The sequence below is a fragment of the Columba livia genome, chromosome 36 (genome assembly GCF_036013475.1).
Source record: "Columba livia isolate bColLiv1 breed racing homer chromosome 36, bColLiv1.pat.W.v2, whole genome shotgun sequence".
NCBI classification, from domain to species: domain Eukaryota; kingdom Metazoa; phylum Chordata; class Aves; order Columbiformes; family Columbidae; genus Columba; species Columba livia.
The window spans coordinates 296614-317251 of record NC_088637.1 but is presented as its reverse complement, the minus strand read 5'-3'; the positions used below and the strand labels follow the sequence as shown (position 1 = coordinate 317251).

The 20638-nt window shown below is 59.5% G+C and overlaps 2 protein-coding genes across 2 annotated transcripts in view; one reads left to right on the top strand and one right to left on the bottom strand.

Moving 5' to 3' along the window:
• Positions 1 to 492: 492 nt before the first annotated feature.
• On the bottom strand, positions 493 to 6712 carry PABPN1 (poly(A) binding protein nuclear 1). Its single transcript, XM_065044355.1, has 7 exons — positions 6525 to 6712; positions 5196 to 5310; positions 3775 to 3842; positions 3577 to 3683; positions 3403 to 3490; positions 1915 to 2057; positions 493 to 846 (listed from the first exon to the last, which is right to left on the bottom strand). Exons 2-7 carry the CDS (start codon positions 5275 to 5277, stop codon positions 807 to 809), a joined length of 528 nt encoding a protein of 175 aa, XP_064900427.1. The 5' UTR covers positions 5278 to 5310; positions 6525 to 6712; the 3' UTR covers positions 493 to 806.
• A 1206-nt stretch (positions 6713 to 7918) lies between these two features.
• Positions 7919 to 20638, top strand: part of ACIN1 (apoptotic chromatin condensation inducer 1) — a 19368-nt gene continuing 6648 nt past the window's right edge. Inside the window, 7 exon segments of the mRNA XM_065044313.1 lie at positions 7919 to 8125; positions 9379 to 9454; positions 9587 to 9680; positions 9786 to 9844; positions 11169 to 11582; positions 11841 to 11878; positions 16287 to 16386. Coding sequence (XP_064900385.1) covers positions 7998 to 8125; positions 9379 to 9454; positions 9587 to 9680; positions 9786 to 9844; positions 11169 to 11582; positions 11841 to 11878; positions 16287 to 16386 — 909 coding nt within the window. The 5' untranslated portion in view covers positions 7919 to 7997.

Here is a 20638-nt window from a genome sequence, read left to right as displayed (position 1 = left end):
TTCCGGAAAGACCCGAAGGGACCCGAACGGCTCCGGAACGACCCGAACGCCCCCGGAAAGAGCCGAAGGGACCCGAACGGCTCCGGAAAGAGCCGAAGGGAACCGAACCCCCCGGAAAGAGCCGAAGGGACTCGGACCGCCCCGGAAACACCCGAAGGGACCCGAACGGCTCCGGAAACACCCGAAGGGACCCGAACGGCTCCGGAAAGACCCGAAGGGACCCGAACGGCTCCGGAAACACCCGAAGGGACCCGAACGGCTCCGGAAAGACCCGAAGGGACCCGAACCCCCCCCCCCGGGGACCCGAAAATAGCCGAAGTTTGCCGAGAAGAGCCGAATCCACCCGAACGGCCACAAAAGGGCCAAAACCCAGAGAAAAACAACACAGGAAATGAGTGGAAAAATGATCCAATGGCGTCAAAGCAGGGGAGGGAAAAACCGCGTTGGTTTTGGGTGAAAAACGACGGGTTTTGGGTAAAAATCACCAGGGTCTCGTACCCCCCTCGCACTCTTTATTCCCATTCACGCCCCGTTGGCCCCGCCCCCCCCGGAGGCCCCGCCCCACTCCTCCCGTGGCCCCGCCCCCTCCCCAGGCCCCGCCCCCCTGGTCCGGTCCCGGCTCCTGGCGCCACCTGCAACGATAAAGAGACTCAAAGGGGATTGGAGGAGAGGGGGAAGGGGCGTGGCCGGGGCGGGAGGGGGCGTGGCCGCGCAGGGCGAAGCCCCGCCCACCCGGGGGGGGGCGACAACACCTGGCGGGGTTAATTAAGCGGTTAATTAATGAGTTTAAGGGGGGGGGGTGTGTGTCAATAGGGGTTGTACCAGGAGGTGGCGCGGGCGCGGCCCCTGCGGGAAGAAAGGGGCGGGGTTAGTGGAGGGGGCGGGGCTTAAGAGGCCACGCCCCCTCGAGGACACACCCGCCCATAGACCCACTTGAGTGGAACTGAAATGCTTTGAAATTGGCCCAAAAGTGTGGGCACGCCCACCACAGCATGACAGCCAATCACAGAGCAGTGGGCGGAGACAGCAGTCCCCCCCCAATGGCTCCACCCCCATCGCCACTGCAGGCAATGAGAGAACAGTGGGTGGAGACACCATGGCAGCCAATGAGAGCACAGAGAGTGGAGCCGCCATTGCGCCCCACTGTAGCCAATGAGAGCACAGGGGGCGGAGCCCCACTGTAGCCAATGAGAGTGCAGTGGGTGGAGCCCCACTGCAGCCAATGAGAGCGCAGTGGGTGGAGCCCCCATCACCCCATTACCGCCAATGAGCGTGCAGTGGGTGGAGCCTACACAGCACCCAATAAGCACACAGTGGGTGGAGCCTCCATCACCACCTTGCAGCCAATGAGAGCACAGTGGGTGGAGCCCACACTGCAGCCAATGAGAGCACAGGGGGTGGAGCCCCCACTGCAGCCAATGAGAGTGCAGTGGGTGGAGCCCCCACTGCAGCCAATGAAAGTGCAGTGGGTGGAGCCCCCACTGCAGCCAATGAGAGCGCAGGGGGTGGAGTCCCCACTGCAGCCAATGAGAGTGCAGGGGATGGAGCCCCCACTGCAGCCAATGAGAGCGCAGTGGGTGGAGCCCCCACTGCAGCCAATGAGAGCGCAGTGGGTGGAGCCCCCACTGCAGCCAATGAGAGCGCAGTGGGTGGAGCCCCCACTGCAGCCAATGAGAGCGCAGTGGGTGGAGCCCCACTGCAGCCAATGAGAGCGCAGGGGGTGGAGCCTCCACCACTCCATTCCAGCCAATAAGAGTGAAGTGGGCGGAGCCTCCCCAGCACCCAATGAGCACACAGTGGGCGGAGCCTGCACTCCCCATTCCCCTCAACAACCCCCCCCAGGGCTCCCTGTACCAATGCCCGGCCGGTGGGCGGAGCCCCCGGGTGTCCCCAGCCAATGGGGGCGTGGCTCACCTGTAGCCCCGCCCCCTGGGCCTGTAGCCGGCGTAGAAGCGGCTGCGGGCGCCGTGGGCTCCGCCCCTTCCGCGGAACCGGCCCCGCGGGAAACCCCGGTCCGTGCTGCTGATGCCGGGCCGGTTGGTGCGCTTGGGGATCACCTACGGACCAGTATGGACCAGTAGGGACCAGTAGGGACCCCTAGGGACCACTACGGACCAGTATGGACCCATACCAGTATGGACCAGTATGGACCAGTACGGACCAGTATGGGCCCCTAGGGACCACTACGGACCAGTATGGACCCATACCAGTATGGACCAGTATGGACCAGTATGGACCAGTACGGACCAGTACGGACCAGTATGGGCCCCTAGGGACCACTACGGACCAGTATGGACCCATACCAGTATGGACCAGTATGGACCAGTATGGACCAGTATGGACCAGTACGGACCAGTATGGGCCCCTAGGGACCACTACGGACCAGTATGGACCCATACCAGTATGGACCAGTATGGACCAGTATGGACCAGTATGGACCAGTTGGAGACTGGGAACCCCCCGGCCAAGGGAGAGGGCTGGAAACCAGTACAGACCAGTATAAACCAGTATGGACCAATATAGACTGGTGTGGACTAGTATGGGCCAATAGAGACCAGTGGGAGTGGAAACCACTGCCCCATTGATCCCATTGACCCCATTGACCCCCATTGACCCCATTGTCTCCCATTGATCCCCATTGACCCCATTGACCCCCATTGACCCCATTGATCCCCATTGACCCCATTGATCCCCATTGACCCCCATTGCATCCCTATGGTCCCATTGACCCCCATGATCCCCATTGACCCCCATTGACCCCATTGACCCATTGACTCCCATTGACTCCCATTGACCCCCATTGACCCCATTGACTCCCCATTGACTCCCATTGACTCCCATTGACTCCCATTGACTCCATTGACCCCCATTGACCCCATTGACCCCATTGACTCCCATTGACCCCATTGACCCCATTGACTCCCATTGACTCCCATTGACTCCCATTGACCCCCATTGACCCCATTGACTCCCATTGACTCCCATTGACCCCCATTGATCCCCATTGGCCCCCATTGACCCCATTGACTCCCATTGACCCCCATTGACCCCCATTGATCCCATTGACCCCCATTGATCTCACTGACCCCCATTGACCCCCATTCATTCCTATTGACCCCCATTGACTCCTATTGACTCCCATTGACCCCCATTGATCCCCATTGACCCCTATTGATCCCCATTGACTCCCATTGACCCCCATTGACTCCCATTGACTCCCATTGACTCCCATTGATCCCCATTGACCCCCATTGATCCCATTGACTCCCATTGACCCCCATTGATCCCATTGACTCCCATTGATCCCCATTGACCCCATTGAGTCCATTGACCCCATTGAGTCCCATTGAGTCCCATTGTCCCCATCGTCCCCATTGTCCCCACTGTCCCCACCGTCCCCACCTTGATCTGCCTCCCCCTGAACAGCGACTCATCCAGCGCCATCGACGTCCGCACCGACTCCTTATCCGAGAACTCAATGTACGCGAACCTGCTTAACGAACGCCCCTCGTTAGCGGCTCCGCCCCCCCCGCCGCTGACGTCACCGCTGACGTCACCGCTGACGTCATCACCCACCCTTTGGGGTGCCCGCTGTACTTGTCGCACAGGATGGTGACGCGGTTGACGGAGCCGCAGCCGTGGAAATGCGCCTCCAGCTCCTCGGCCGTGGCGCCGTAATCCACCTAATTAACACGTTAATTAGCTAACGAGCTGCTCTGTCCCCCCCGCCCCCCCCGCCCCCAAAATCGGGGGGTTTCGCCCCAAAACACGCACGTTGCCCACGTAGATGGAGCGAGCGTCCGCCTCCATCTTCTCCTCCAGGGACATGATGACCGGGCCGGCTGGGGGCGGGGCTTGTCAGAGGCCACGCCCCCCTTGCGTGGGATTGGTGGGAGGGGTGGGGTTTGGAGGGAGGGGGCGGGGCTTAGGTGAAAGGGGTGGGGACGGTATGAAAGGGGCTCCCAGTGACCCCCCAGTTCATCCCAGTGACCCCCCAGTGCCCCATAGATCCCCCCCCCATTCATCCCAGTTCAAAGGGGGCGGAGCTTGGGAGGCAGGGGGCGGGGCCCAGAGAGGCAGGGCTTGAGCTAAGGGGGTGGGTTAGGGATGCAGGGGGCGGGGTCCGGGGGCGGAAGGGGGCGGGATCCGGGGGGTCCAGGATCCAGGGGGCGGGATCTGGAGTGGAAGGGGCGGGGTCCGGGGAAAAGGGGCGGGGTCCGGGGAAAAGGGGGCGGGGTCCGGGGAAAAGGGGGCGGGGTCCGGGGAAAAGGGGGCGGGGTCCGGGGAAAAGGGGGCGGGGTCCGGGGAAAAGGGGGCGGGGTCCGGGAAAAGGGGGCGGGGTCCGGGAAAAGGGGGCGGGGTCCGGGGAAAAGGGGGCGGGGTCCGGGGAAAAGGGGGCGGGGTCCGGGGGGGGGAAGGGGGCGGGGTCCGGGGGGGGAAGGGGGCGGGGTCCGGGGGGGGGGAAGGGGGCGGGGTCCGGGGGGGGGAAGGGGGCGGGGTCCGGGGGGGGGAGAAGGGGGCGGGGTCCGGGGGGGGGGGAGAAGGGGGCGGGGTCCGGGGGGGGGGAGAAGGGGGCGGGGTCCGGGGGGGGGGAGAAGGGGCGGGGTCCGGGGGGGGGGGAGAAGGGGGCGGGGTCCGGGGGGGGGGAGAAGGGGGCGGGGTCCGGGGGGGGGGGGGGAGAAGGGGGCGGGGTCCGGGGGGGGGGGGAGAAGGGGGCGGGGTCCGGGGGGGGGGGAGAAGGGGGCGGGGTCCGGGGGGGGGGGGAGAAGGGGGCGGGGTCCGGGGGGGGGGGAGAAGGGGCGGGGTCCGGGGGGGGGGGGAGAAGGGGGCGGGGTCCGGGGGGGGGGGGAGAAGGGGGCGGGGTCCGGGGGGGGGGAGAAGGGGGCGGGGGTCCGGGGGGGGGGGGGAAGGGGGCGGGGTCGGGGGGGGGGGGAAGGGGGCGGGGTCCGGGGGGGAAGGGGGCGGGGTCCGGGGGGGGAAGGGGGCGGGGTCCGGGGGGGAAGGGGGCGGGGTCCGGGGGGGGAAGGGGGAGGGGTTAGGGATGCAGGGGTGGGGTTCAGGATGCAGGGGGCGGGGTCTGCATTGGAAGGGGCAGGGTTTGGGTTAAGGGGGCGGGGGTTAGGGATGCAGGGGCGGGGTCTGGGGTGGAAGGGGCAGAAGGGGGCGGGGTCTAGGGAAGGGGGCGTGTCTCTCACCGTTCCCGGGGGGCGGGCTCATGTTCATCTGTTTCTCCACCTCGTTCTGCAGCTCCTTGAGCTTCTCGGCCTCCTCCTCCATCTCCCGCACCCGCGCCTTGATGGCCTCCAGCTCCTGGGCGGGGTCAAGGGGTCACGGGGTCATTGGGGGGTCAAAGGGGAGGGGCAAACACCCCCAGTTTAACTCCTTCCCCCCCATTGACCCCATTGATACCATTGAACCCCATTGACTCCTATTGACCCCATTAACCCCCATTGACCCCCATTCCCCCTCCCCATGACCCCCCCGCTCCTCCCCTCCCCCTCCCACGTGACCCCCATTGACCCCACTGACTCCCATTGACCCCCATGCCCCCCCACGTGACCCCCATTGACTCCCATTGATCCCTATTGACTCCCATTGACCCCCATGCCCCCTCCACATGACCCGCATGCCCCCCCACGTGACCCCCATTGATCCCTATTGACTCCCATTGACCCCCATGCCCCCCCACGTGACCCCCATTGATCCCCATTCACCCCCATAGACCCCATTAACCCCACCATCCCCCCTCCCCATGCCCCCTTGTTCCCCCCCTCCCCCTCCCACGTGACCCCCATTGACCCCTATGCCCCCCCCCCACGTGACCCCCATGCCCCCCCACGTGACCTCCATTGACTCCCATTGACCCCCATCCCCCCCCACGTGACCCCCATTGACCCCCATGCCCCCCCACGTGACCCCCATTGATCCCTATGCCCCCCCATGTGACCCCCATTAACCCCCATGCCCCCCCCACGTGACCCCCATTGATCCTTATTGACTCCCCTTGACCCCCATGCCCCCCCACGTGACCCCTATTGACTCCCATTGATCCCCATTGACTCCATTGACCCCCATACCCCCCCACGTGACCCCCATTGACCCAATGCCCCCCACGTGGCCCCCATTGACCCCCATGCCCCCCCACGTGACCCCCATTGACTCCCATTGATCCCTATTGACTCCCATTGACCCCATGCCCCCCCCACGTGACCCCCATTGACTCCCATAGACCCCATTATCCCCATGCCCCCCCCACGTGACCCCCATGCCCCTCCCGTGACCCCCATTGCCTCCCATTGATCCCCATTGACTCCCATTGATCCCTATGCCCCCCCACCGTGACCCCCATTGATCCCCATGCCCCCCCACGTGACCCCCATTGATCCTATGCCCCCCCCACGTGACCCCCATTAACCCCATGCCCACCCAGTGACCCCCATTGACCCCATTAGCCCCCATGCCCCCCCCCAACGTGACCCCCCCCTCCCCACGTGACCCTCCCCTTCCCCCCGCCATTTCCTCACCGGGTCCTCAATGGCCGCCTCCCCGCTTCCCCTTCCCCTAACGCGGCCTCTTCTTCCAACTCCTCCCCGGCTTCTTGCACACCCTGAGGCGGCTGCGGAGGCGCCGGGACCCCGCTCCCCCCCTGCCCACCGCCGGCTCCGCTCGTTCCCCCCGCTCCCGCGTTCGCCGCCATCAGCGTCCCCCCCACCCGGTTCCCCGCACCCCCCCGCTCCCCCGCCGCTTCCTCCGCGCCCTCCCCCCGGGGCCTTCGGAGGAACCGCCGGCCCCTCCGCTCGCCGCTTCGGAGCCCGAGCGGCCCGACCCGCCGCCCCGCAGCGCCGCCATGCCGCGGCCGCCTCACAGAGAAGGGCGGGACGCGGCGAGGCGCGCAGCCAATGGGAGCGCGGCGAGGGGGGGATTCAGCCAATTAGGGTAAACTGACGGGAGGTTTAGCCAATCGCCTCAAGGCCCGCCTGCGCGGCGCGGGAGCGTATGGAGGAGAGGCAAGGGGTGATTGGCATAATGGGGAGCCAATGGGGGCGCGGAGACGGTTTGAATCACCCCCCCCCCCCACCCCGTTGCCCGCCGGCGCGGTGAGGGAGCCAATCGCGGCGCTCTGACACAATAAGGAGCCAATGGGAGCGCGGCGCCGCTTGGTACTCCCCGCCCCCCCCCATCGCGGTGCTCCAAGGGGTGATTGACACAATAAGTAGCCAATGGGAGCGCGGCGCCGCTTTGAGCCCCCCCTCGCCCGCCATCGCGGCGCTCCAAGGGATGATTGACACATTGCGGAGCCAATGGGAGCGCGGAGACGTTTTGACCCCCCCCACCCACACCCGCCTTTGCGTTGTGGGAGCCAATCGGTGCGCGGAAGGTGTGATTGACGTGAGTGTTGGCCAATGGGAGCGCGGCTTGTGTTCCACCGCCCCAAGCGTAACTGTGGTGGGCTGGGAGTGATTAAAAAGGCGCTTTTCTGTGTGTTTTGGGTCGTTTTACCTCAAAAAGTCGTTGGTTTGATTAATTTTGGGGTGTTGAAGGTGTTTGTGGGAGGGAAATCGGGGGGGAAAAGGGGTTTGAGGGGAAAGGGGGGGCGGGGAAGAGCCGAAGAGCGGCGGAAGGAGCCGAAGAGTGACGGAAAGAGCCGAAGGGTGACGGAAGGAGCCGAAGCGGCGGCGGAAGGAGCCGAAGAGCGGCGGAAAGAGCCGAAGAGCGGCGGAAAGAGCCGAAGAGCGGCGGAAGGAGCCGAAGAGCGGCGGAAGTAGCCGAAGAGTGACGGAAGGAGCCGAAGCGGCGGCGGAAGGAGCCGAAGGGTGACGGAAAGAGCCGAAGAGTGACGGAAGGAGCCGAAGCGGCGGCGGAAGGAGCCGAAGAGTGACGGAAGGAGCCGAAGCGGCGGCGGAAGGAGCCGAAGAGTGACGGAAAGAGCCGAAGCGGCGGCGGAAGGAGCCGAAGAGTGACGGAAAGAGCCGAAGCGGCGGCGGAAGGAGGCGAAGATGGCGGACGGGGAGGAGGTGACTCTGGACGGGCGGCCGCTGCATCTGCTGCGCGTCGCGGACCTGAAGGCGGCCCTGGAGCAGCGCGGCCTGGCCAAGAGCGGCCAGAAGAGCGCGCTGGTCAAGCGGCCTGCGCGGGGTGAGCGCGAAATGGGGCGAAAACGGGCGAAATCGGTTAAAAATTGGCTTAGGTAGGGGGGTGTATTGAGGGATATGGGGGGGGGGCGGGACTGCGCATGCGCCGCCGGTTTCCCGCCAAAGCGCCTGCGCGCGGGGGGGGGGGGGGGGGGGAGTGGGGGGGGTAAAGGGGTTTTTTGAGGTAAAAATGGGAGGTTTTAAGGGTAAAAATGGTGGTTTTGGGGTAAAATGGTGGTTTTTGGGGGGGAATGGGGGTTTTTGGGGTAAAAATGGGGGTTTGGGGCAGTTTGTGAGGAGATTTGGGGGTTAATGGGGGGGTGAAGGAGGAGTTTTGGGGTGAAAATGGGGGTTTTTGGGGCATTTTGGCGGGAATTTGAGGTAAAAATAGCGGTTTTGGGGTGAAAATGGTGATTTTTAGGGTTGAAATGGTGATTTTTGGGGGTAAAATGGTGGTTTTGGGGGTTAAAATGGTGATTTTTGGGGTGAAAAATGATGTTTTTGGGGTTAAATTGGGTGTTTGTTAAGGGGGGTTAATGGGGCATTTTGGGGTGAAAATGGTGATTTTTGGGCAATTTTGGCTGGGAATTTGAGGTAAAAATAGCAATTTGGGGTGAAAATAGCGATTTTTTAGGGTTGAAATGGTAATTTTTGGGGTAAAAAACGGGGGTTTTGGCCAATTTGTGAGGAGATTTGGGGGTGAAATTTGGGGGTTTAATGGGGGGAACTTAATGAGGCTTAATGAGGAGATTTGGGGTGAAAATGGTGGTTTTTGGGCAATTTGGGCGGGAATTTGAGGTAAAAAATAGCAATTTGGGTGAAAATAGCGATTTTTAGGGTTGAAATGGTGATTTTTGGGCTAAAAAACGGGCGTTTTGGTCAATTTATGAGGAAATTTGGGGGTTTAAGGGGGTGAGTTTAATGAGATTTGAGGTGAAAACGGCGCTTCTTGGTCCATTTGTGCGGGAATTTGGGCTAAAACCATCGATTTTTGGTTAAAACCCCCCTCTTTACGCTTAAAAATCAACATTTTTACCCAATCGCGCTGAATTTTGAGGCAAAATCCCCATTTTTGGGGCGAAAACGGCGGGGTTTGAGGCGTTTTGGCGGGAAACGGCCGCCAAGCCCTCACGCCCGATTTTCGCCGTTTTTCGCCCGATTTTCACCGTTTTTTCACATTTTGGGCGGATTCGAGTCGTTTTCACCCTCCCCACGGTGTTTTTTTAACGAAAACCGTCATTTTTTACCTCAAACAGGCGCTGATGCTGGAGAACCTGCAGAAACACTCCACCCCCCACGGCACCTTCCAGCCCAACTCGCAGGTGCAAAAACCCCCCGAAACGGCCCAAAATGCCCCAAAATCGCCGGGTTTGCGCCCAAAAAGCACTGCCCCCCCCCCTCCCCCACCCTCTGCCCGTGCTAAAAACCCCAAAATCGCCGTTTTTTACCTCAAGATGGGGGAGGAAATGAGCCAGAACAGCTTCATCAAGCAGTACCTGGAGAAGCAGCAGGAGCTGCTGCAGCAGCGCTTGGAGCGCGAGGCCGAAGGTGAATTTTGGGGCGAAAACGGGCGGTTTTGGGCAAAAAGAAGCGTCAGAAACGTGAATTTGCGCGGGGGGGAACCCAAATGACGGTTTTTTGGCCCAAAAAAAGCGGCGAAAAGCGGCGATTTGGGCGACGAGGCCGGGAAGGAGAAGCGGGCGAGGACACAGGTAGGAAATGGGGCGTTTTGGGGCATTTTGGGCGGTTTTGGGCAATTTTGGGGCATTTTGGGGGTTTGGGGGCATTTTGGGGGATTTTTTGGGGGATTTTGGGGCAATTTGAAGCAATTTTGGGGCAATTTTGGGGGGATTTGGGGTCAATTTTGGGGCCGTTTTGGGGGGAATTTGGGGCAATTTTGGGTCAATTTGAGGCAATTTTGATCCATTTTGGGTCAATTTTGATCCATTTTGGGTCAATTTGGGGTGATTTGGGGCAATTTTGGGGGATTTTGGGTCAATTTGAGGCAATTTTGGGTCAGTTTTTGGGTCAATTTTGATCCACTTTGGGTCAAATTTGGGCAATTTTGATCCATTTTGGGTCAATTTTGGGTGAATTTGAGGCAATTTTGGGTCATTTTGAGTCAATTTTGGGTCAATTTTGATCCATTTTGGGTCAATTTGGGTGAATTTGAGGCAATTTTGGGGTCAATTTTGGGCAATTTTGGGTCAATTTGGGTCAATCTTGGGAAGATTTTGGGTCATTTTGGGTCAATTTGGGTCAATTTTGGGTCAATTTTTGGTAATTTTGGGGTCAATTTTTGGCAATTTTGGGACAATTTGGGTCAATTTTGATCCATTTTGGGTCAATTTTGGGTCAATTTTGATCCATTTCGGGTCAATTTTGGGGGATTTTGGGGGATTTTGGGTCGATTTTGGGGCAATTTGAGGCAATTTTGGGGGATTTTGGGGCAATTTTTGGAGCCATTTTGATCAATTTTGGGGGCAATTTTGGGGCATTTTGAGTCAATTTTGGGTCAATTTTGATCCATTTTGGGTCAATTTGGGTGAATTTGAGGCAATTTTGGGCAATTTCGGGGCAATTTGGGTCAATCTTGGGGAGATTTTGGGTCAATTTGAGGCAATTTTGAGTCAGTTTTGATCCATTTTGGGTCATTTTGGGTCAATTTGGGGGAATTTGATCCATTTTGGGTCAATTTTAGGTAATTTTGGGTCAATTTTTGTACATTTGGGGTGATTTTGGGCAATTTTGGGGGATTTTGGGTCAATCTTGGGGAGATTTTGGGTCAATTTGAGGCATTTTGAGTCCATTTTGATCCAGTTTGGGTCAATTTTGGGGGATTTTGGGTCAATTTGGGTCAATTTGGGCCACTTTTTGGGGCCATTTTGGGCAATTTTGGGTCATTTTGAGTCAATTTTGGGGCAATTTGGGTCATTTTAGGTCGATTTTGGGCAATTTTGATCCATTTTGGGTCAATTTGGGGAGATTTTGGGTCCATTTTGGGTGGATTTGGGTCCATTTCGGGTCCCTTTCCAGCCCGGCTCCCCCTCCCCCCCTCCCCTCCCCGAGGGGGCGGAGCCTCCGCCGGGCCGGAAGGGGCGTGGCCCGCCAAGCCCCGCCCCGAGGAGGAGGAAGAGGAAGATGAGGAGGAAGAGGAAGAAGAGGAGGAAGAGGAAGCCCCCCAGGGGGCGGGAGCCTGAGCCCCCCCAAGCCCCGCCCGCCTCCCCTTCCCCTCCTCCCATTGGCCAGAGCCCCGAGCCCCGCCCCCCGCCGGAAGAAGCCCCGCCCCCCGTGCTCACCAAGGAGACCCCGCCCCCTTCTCCGGGGGCGGGGCCGGAGCCCGAGGGGCGGGACCAGCCCTCGCCGGGCTCCGCCCACTCATCGCCAAGCTCCGCCCACTCCTCCCGGGGGGCGTCGCCCTCCCCGCCGGCCACGCCCACCAGCCAGAAGGTAAAGCGGCCAATGGGACACGGGGGGGGGGGGGGGAGTGAGGGGAGGGGGCGTGGCCTGGGAGGGGGCGGAGCCAACGGGGCCATTGGCTTGTAATGGGGAGTTAATGGTCCCTATGTGTCCCTATGGGTCTGTTCTATGGGTCCCTATGGGTCCCTATGGGTCCCCTATGGGTCCCCATGGGGTCCATACTGGTCCATACTGGTCCATACTGGTCCATACTGGTCCATACTGGAGCTGTGTCCCCCATGTCCCCAGGAGGCCCCCGAGGGTCCCAGCAGCCCCCAGCACAGCAGGTGAGCACGGGGGCTATAGGGGCTATAGGGGGGCTATAGGGGCTATGGGGGCGTCTATAGGGACTATAGGGTCTATAGGGATTGTACAGAGGTCTTTGGAGGTCTATGGGGGCTATGGGGCCTATAGGGAGTTCTATGGGGGCTATAGAGACTGTAGGGAGGTCTGTGGGGGTCTATAGGGAGGTCTATGGGGGTCTATAGGGAGGTCTGTGGGGGTCTACAGGGGCTATGGGGGCTATAGGGACCATAGAGAGTTCTATGGGGGTCTATAGGGGCTATGGAGACTATAGGGAGGTCTGTGGGGGTCTATAGGGGCTATGGGGACTATAGGGGACTATAGGGAGGTCTATGGGGGTCTATAGGGGCTATGGGGACTATAGGGACTATAGGGAGGTCTATGGGGGTCTATAGGGGCTATGGGGGCTATAGAGACTATAGGGGGTTCTATGTGGGCTATAGGGGGTCTATGGGGTCTATAGGCACTATAGAGAAGTCTATGGGGGTCTATAGGAGCTATGGGGGCTATAGGGAGGTCTATGGGGATCTATAGGGGATACGGGGACTATAATGACTATAGGGAGGTCTATGGGGGCTATAGGAGTTCTATAGGGGTTACATGGTTTTATGGGGCCCATGGGTGTCTATAGGGGGTCTATAGGGGTTATGGGTGTGTATAGGGGTCTATAGGGGCTGTGGGTGCTTATAGGCGTTTAGAAAAGTTTGTAGGATCTATAGGGCAGTCTATAGGGAGTGTAGAGGCTTTATAGAGGATGTATAGAGCCTATAGGAGGCTTTATAGGTACTATAGGGAGGTCCATGGGGGCTCTATAGGGTCTTTAGAGGGGTGTATAGGGACTCGGGGGGTCTATAGGGTCTTTATGGGAGTCTATAGGTATACTCTATAGGGAGTCTATAGGTAGTGGGGGCTCTATGGGGGCCCAGAGGGTCCTATGGGGCTGTATGGGGGTCTATAGGGGGTGGGGTCTCCATAGGGGGTGTGAGGGTTCTATAGGGGGTGGGGGGTGTCTATAGGGCCCCTATGGCATCTATAGGGGGTGCGGGTATAGGAGGGGGTGTAAGAAGCTCTATAGGGGATGGGGGGAACTATGGGGGAGCCCATAGGTTCTATAGGGGATGGGGGCTGCATGGGGGTCTATAGGGGATGGGCTGGCTCCATAGGGTTCTATAGATGTGTCCATAGGGGACAGGGGGTGTCTGTGAGGTTCTATAGGGGATGGGGGGTGTATAGGGGCCCTATAGGAGGGTCTATGGGACTCTATAGGGGGCAAGGGGGTCTATGGGGCTCTATAGCAGAGTCTATAAGGGATAAGGGGTGTCTATAGGGCTCTGTATTGGGGTCTATAGGGGATAGGGGGGTCTATAGATTCTATATTGGGGTCTATAGCGTGCTATCTTGGGATCTATAGGAAACAGAGGAGTCTATGGGTTCTATATTGGGGTCTATAGGGAATGGGGGAGTCTATAGATTCTATATGGGTGTTTACAGGACTTTGCATTGGGGTCTGTACGGCTCTATATTGTGATCTATAGGGAGCAGGGGTGTCTGTAGGTTCTATATTGGTGTTGACAGGGCTCTATATGAAGATCTATAAGGGATGGGGGGCTGTAGGTTCTATGTTGGTGTCTATAGGCTCTGTATTGGGGTCTATGGGATCTATATGGGGGTCTATAGGTTCTCTGTGGCGCTCTATGGGATCTATATGGGCGTCTATAGGTTCTATATTGGTGTCTATAGGTTCTCTGTGGTGGTCTATGGGATCTATATGGGGGCCCATAGGTTCTATATTGGTGTCTATAGGCTCTATATGAGGGTCTATAGGGGATGGGGGGGCTGTAGGTTCTATGTTGGTGTCTATGGGATCTATAGGGGGGTCTATGGGATCTCTGGGGGGGTCTGTGGGATCTATATGGGGGTCTGTAGCTTCTATACTGGGATCTATAGGTTCTATATGGGGGTCTATGGCATCTATATGGGGGTCCATAGGTTCTATATTGGGGTCTATGGAATCTTTATGGGGGTCTATAGATTGTATATTGATGTCTATAGGCTCTATAGGGCATTTATGGCATCTATATGGGGGTCTAGAAGTTCTATAGGGGTGTCTGTGGGATCTCTATGGGGGTCTATAGGTTCTATGTTGGTGTCTATAGGCTTTGTATAGGGATCTATAAGGGTTGGGGGGCTCTATAGGTTCCATATGGGGGCCTATAGGGGATGGGGGGGGACTATGGCATCTATATGGGGGTCTATAGGTTCTATATGGGGGTCTATAGGGCATGTGGGGTCTATGGGATCTGTATGGGGGTCTATAGGCTCTATATTGGTGTCTATAGGCTGTGGGGGTATCTATGGGATCTATATGGGGGTCTATAGGCTCTGTATGGGGGTCTATGGGATCTATAGGGGGTCTATGGGGTCTGTATGGGGGTCTATAGGGGATGGGGGTGTCTATGGGATCTATAGGGGGGTCTATGGGATCTATAGGGGGGTCTATGGGGTCTGTTATGGGGCTCTATAGGCTCTGTATTGGGCTCTATAGGTTGTATGTGCGGTTCTATATTGAGCTCTATAGCGTCTCTATTGGGTCTATGGGGTCTCCACACCCCCCCCCCCCCGCCCCTCCAGGCCACGCCCCCGTCCCCCCTCTTGGCCACGCCCCTCCGGCCCCCTTTCCCCTCCCCAAGCCCCGCCCCAGCCGCGGCCACGCCCCCCTCGGCGGCGCGGTGCACTGTGGGGAGCGGCCAAGATGGCCGCCCCGCCCGCCCGCCGGGCCGCACAATAGGAACGGGGATGCCGGGGGGTGAGACCCACAAGTGTGGGGCGGGATCTGTGGGGCGGGATCTGTGGGGCGGGATCTATGGGCGGGATCTATGGGGCTGGGGATGAATCTGTGGGGCTGGGAGAGATCTGTGGGGCTGGGGGATCTATGGGGTGAATCTATGGGGCTGGGGGGGATCTGTGGGGCGGGATCTGTGGGGCGGGATCTGTGGGGCTGGGATGAATCTATGGGCTGGGGGGATCTGTGGGGCTGGAGAGATCTGTGGGGCTGGGGATCTATGCGGGCTGGATCTAATGGGGGTGAATCTATGGGGCTGGGGGGATCTGTGGGGCGGGATCTATGGGGCGGGATCTGTGGGGCGGGATCTGTGGGGCGGGATCTGTGGGGCTGGATCTATGGGGCGGGATCTATGGGGCTGGGTCTATGGGGAGGGATCTGTGGGGCTGGGGGGGATCTATGGGCTGGGGATGACTCTATGGGGCTGGGGGATCTGTGGGGCTGGGGGATCTATGGGGCTGGATCTATGGGGGTGAATCTATGGGGCTGGGGGGGATCTGTGGGGCGGGATCTATGGGGCGGGATCTATGGGGCTGGGGGGATCTGTGGGGCTGGGGGAATCTATGGGGCTGGATCTATGGGGCTGGGGGGATCTGTGGGGCTGGGTCTATTGGGAGGGATCTGTGGGGCTGGGGGGGTGAATCTATGGGGCTGAGAGCAAAACTATGGGGCTGAGAGTGAATCTATGCGGCTGGATCTATAGGGCAGGATCTATGGGGCTGAATCTATGGGGCTGGGGGATCTGTGGGGCTGGGGGCATCTGTGGGGCTGGGGCATCTGTGGGGTGGGGTCTATGGGGCTGGATCTGTGGGGCTGGGGATGAATCTATGGGGCTGGGCCTATGGGGCTGGGGGGATCTGTGGGGCTGGGGGGATCTATGGGGCTGAGAATGAATCTGTGGGGCTGGGGATGGATCTATGGGGCTGGGGGATCTATGGGGCGGGATCTATGGGCGGGATCTGTGGGGGCTGGGGGTTGAATCTATGGGGCTGGGGGGAATCTATGGGGCTGAGAGTGAATCTATGGGGCTGGGGGGGTCTATGGGGCTGGATCTATAGGGCAGGATCTATGGGGCTGGATCTATGGGCTGCGGCTGGATCTATGGGGCTGTGGTTGGATCTATGGGCTGAGATAGGAATCTATGGGGCTGAGGGGGGATCTATGGGGCAGGACCCCCAAGTGTGCAGCAGCCACAGCGAGGGCCCCAAATCTATGGGCTGGGCTTGGATCTATGGGGCTGAGAATGAATCTGTGGGGCTGGGGGGGGATCTATGGGGCTGAGAGTGAATCTGTGGGCTGGGGGGGGATCTATGGGGCTGGGGATGGCTCTATGGGGCTGGATCCATGGGACTGAGAGCAAATCTATGGGGCTGGGGGGGAATCTATGGGGCAGGACCCCCAAGTGTGCAGCAGCCACAGCGAGGGGCCCAAATCTATGGGGCTGGGGGGGGATCTATGGGGCTGGGGGGGATCTATGGGGCTGGGGGGGGATCTATGGGGCAGGCAGTCCCCGCCGTGGGGCCAGCCCCACTGATTCCTCTGCCCCATAGCGAGGAGCCGGCGGTGCCCACGGAACCCGGACCCCCCCCCGGGCCGGGGGGCTCGTCCCCCCCCGAGCGACCCCCCAGACCCACAGGTAACGCCCCCCAAGTGTGGGGCAGGGGCACAGCGCCCCCCAAGTGTGGGCAGGGATGGGGGGGGGGTCACTTATGGGGCGCCCCCATAGCGCCGCGAGCCCTGTAAACCCACTTGTGGGGCGCCCCATAGCGCCGGGGGGCGTAACGGGGCTTGTTATGGGGCTGCCCCACACTTATGGGGCTGCCCACACTTATGGGGCTGAGTTGTGGGGCGAGCCGGGTTCTAGCTGCGTGAGTTATGGGGCGCCCCAATGCATGGGTGTTACTTATGGGGCTCGCCCCACACTTATGGGGCGCGCCCCACACTTATGGGGGCGCCCCACACTTATGGGGCTCGCTCAGGGGGGCACGCGGAATCTATGGGGCTGAGTTATGGGGCTCATTTGTGGGTCTACGGGCTTGAGTTATGGGGCTCACCCCACACTTATGGGCTCACCCACACTTATGGGGCTCACTTATGGGGCTCACCCCACACTTATGGGGCTCACTTATGGGGCTCACCCCACACTTATGGGCTCACCCCACACTTATGGGGCGCACTCAGGCCTTGCCAGCATCCACGGGGCTGAGTTATGGGCTCACTTATGGGGCACCCCACACATTTGGGGTTCGCTAATGGGGCGCCCCAAATCTATGGGGCTCAATTACGCCGCGCCCCACACTTATTGGGTGCCCCACATCCACCTCAGCCCCTTCGGGCCCCCCCGTCCCAACTTATGGGGCCGCCCCACGGCGCGTGGGTCCCCTCCCGGACCCCCCCTGCACCCCCAACTTGGGGGGCGCCCCATAGCGCCCCCCCCCACCCCAAACGTGTCTCTTTTGGGCACCCAGCGCCGCCCCACGGAGCTCCCGGACCCCCAACGTCTCACTTGGGGGCTGCCCCACACCTGGTTATGGGCACCCACCGTCCCCCCCCCATGGACCTCCCGGGACCCCCAAGTTATGGGGCACCCACCGTGCTACGGACCATTGGGACCCATAAGTTGGCACTTATGGGGCTGCCCCACACCTAGAGGAGCTTCGCGACCACAAGTTATGGGGCGCCCAGCGCAATATGGACCATAAGTTGGCACTTATGGGGCTGCCCCACACCTAGAGGAGCTTCGCGACCCACAAGTTATGGGGCGCCCAGCGCAATATGGACCATTTGGGGCCCATAAGTTGGCACTTATGGGGCTGCCCCACACCTAGAGGAGCTTCGCGACCCACAAGTTATGGGGCACAGAACATCTCAAGACCTCCTGCGACCCACAAGTTATGGGGCGCCCAGCGCAATATGGACCGTCTGGGACCCCTAAGTTGGCACTTATGGGGCTGCCCACATCTAGAGGAGCTTCGCGACCCACAAGTTATGGGGCACAGAACATCTCAAGACCTCCTGCGACCCACAAGTTATGGGCGCCCAGCGCAATATGGACCCATAAGTTGGTACTTATGGGGCTGCCCCACATCTAGAGGAGCTTCGCGACCCACAAGTTATGGGGCACAGAACATCTCAAGACTCCTGCGACCCACAAGTTATGGGGCACAGAACACAGACCCACAAGAAGGCTCTGGGACCCACAAGTGCCCCCAACGTCACTTATGGGCAGAAGGATCCGCCAATGACGTCCCAGCCCCACAAGTGCAGCTCGGCGCCCCCCAACCTTCACTTATGGGGCACCCCACGGATCTCCAGACCCACAACTTATGGGGCAGCCATGGATCTCAAGACCCACAACTTATGGGGCACCCATGGACTTCTGAGACCCACAAGTCACTTATGGGGCACCCATGGATCTTCAGACCCACAACTTATGGGGCACCCCGTGGACTCCCGAGACCCACAAGTTACTTATGGGGCACCCCATGGATCTCAAGACCCACAACTTATGGGGCACCCCATGGATCTTCAGACCCCACAACTTATGGGGCACCCATGGACTCCCGAGACCCACAAGTTACTTATGGGGCACCCCATGGATCTCAGCCCACAAGTTACATATGGGCAGCCCATGGATCTCAAGACCCACAACTTATGGGGCAGCCCATGGATCTTCAGACCCACAACTTATGGGCACCCCATGGATCTTCAGACCCACAACTTATGGGGCACCCCATGGATCTTCAGACCCATAAGTCACTTATGGGGCACCCCATGGATCTCCAGACCCACAACTTATGGGGCACCCCGTGGATTTCCAGACCCACAAGTCACTTATGGGGCAGCCCATGGATCTTCAGACCCACAAGTCACTTATGGGGCACCCTATAGATCTTCAGCCCCCCAACTTATGGGGCAGCCCATGGACTGCTGAGACCCACAACTTATGGGGCAGCCCATAGATCTTCAGACCCACAACTTATGGGGCAGCTAGTGGACTCCTGAGACCCCAAGTCACTTATGGGGCACCCCATGGATCTTCAGACCCACAAGTTACTTATGGGGCACCCCATAGATCTTCAGACCCACAACTTATGGGGCACCCCATAGATCTTCAGACCCACAACTTATGGGGCAACCCCACGGATCTCCAGACCCACAACTTGTGGGGCAGCCCATGGATCTTCAGACCCACAAGTTACTTATGGGGCACCCCATGGATCTCCAGACCCACAATTATGGGGCACCCCATGGATCTTCAGACCCACAACTTATGGGGCACCCCATGGATCTCAAGACCACAACTTATGGGGCACCCCCATGGACTCCTGAGACCCACAAGTTATGGGGCACCCCATGGATCTTCAGACCCACAAGTTACTTATGGGGCACCCCATGGATCTCCAGACCCACAAGTTACTTATGGGGCACCCCACGGATCTCCAGACCCACAACTTATGGGGCAGCCAATGGACTCCTGAGACCCCCAAGTCACTTATGGGGCACCCCATGGATCTTCAGACCCACAGGTTACTTATGGGGCAGCCCATGGATCTCCAGACCCACAAGTTACTTATGGGGCAGCCCATGGATCTCAAGACCCACAACTTATGGGGCAGAGCCATGGACTCCTGAGACCCACAACTTATGGGGCAGCCCATAGATCTTCAGACCCACAAGTTACTTATGGGGCACCCCATGGATCTCCAGACCCACAAGTTACTTATGGGGCACCCACAGATCTCCAGACCCACAACTTATGGGGCACCCCATGGATCTTCAGACCCACAAGTTACTTATGGGGCACCCCATGGATCTCCAGACCCACAATTATGGGCACCCCATGGACTCCTGAGACCCACAAGTTATGGGGCACCACATGGATCTTCAGACCCACAACTTATGGGGCACCCCATGGATCTTCAGACCCACAAGTTACTTATGGGGCACCCCATGGATCTCCAGCCCCACAAGTTACATATGGGGCAGCCATGGATCTCAAGACCCCCAAGTCACTTATGGGGCACCCCATGGATCTTCAGACCCACAACTTATGGGGCACCCCATGGATCTCAAGACCCCACAACTTATGGGGCAGCCCATGGATCTCCAGCCCCACAAGTTACATATGGGGCAACCTGTGGATCTCAAGACCACAAGTCACTTATGGGGTACCCCATGGATCTCCAGACCCACAACTTATGGGGCACCCCATGGATCTCCAGACCCACAACTTATGGGGCACCCCATGGATCTTCAGACCCACAAGTTACTTATGGGGCACCCCATGGATCTCCAGACCCACAATTATGGGGCACCCCATGGACTCCTGAGACCCACAAGTTATGGGGCACCACATGGATCTTCAGACCCACAACTTATGGGGCACCCCATGGATCTCAAGACCCCCAAGTCACTTATGGGGCAGCCCATGGATCTTCAGACCCACAAGTTATGGGGCACCCCATAGATCTTCAGACCCACAAGTCACTTATGGGGCGCCCCATGGATCTTCAGACCCATAACTTATGGGCGCCCCATGGATCTTCAGACCCATAACTTATGGGGCACCCCATAGATCTTCAGACCCACAAGTTACTTATGGGGCACCCCATAGATCTTCAGACCCACAAGTCACTTATGGGGCACCACATGGATCTCAAGACCACAACTTATGGGGCAGCGAATGGACTCCTGAGACCCCCAAGTCACTTATGGGGCACCCTGTAGATCTCCAGACCCACAACTTATGGGGCAGCCCATGGACTCTGAGACCCCCAACTTATGGGGCAGCCCATGGATCTCCAGACCCACAAGTTATGGGGCAGCCAATGGACTCCTGAGACCCCCAAGTCACTTATGGGGCACCCCACGGACTTCCACTGTCACTTATGGGGCAGCA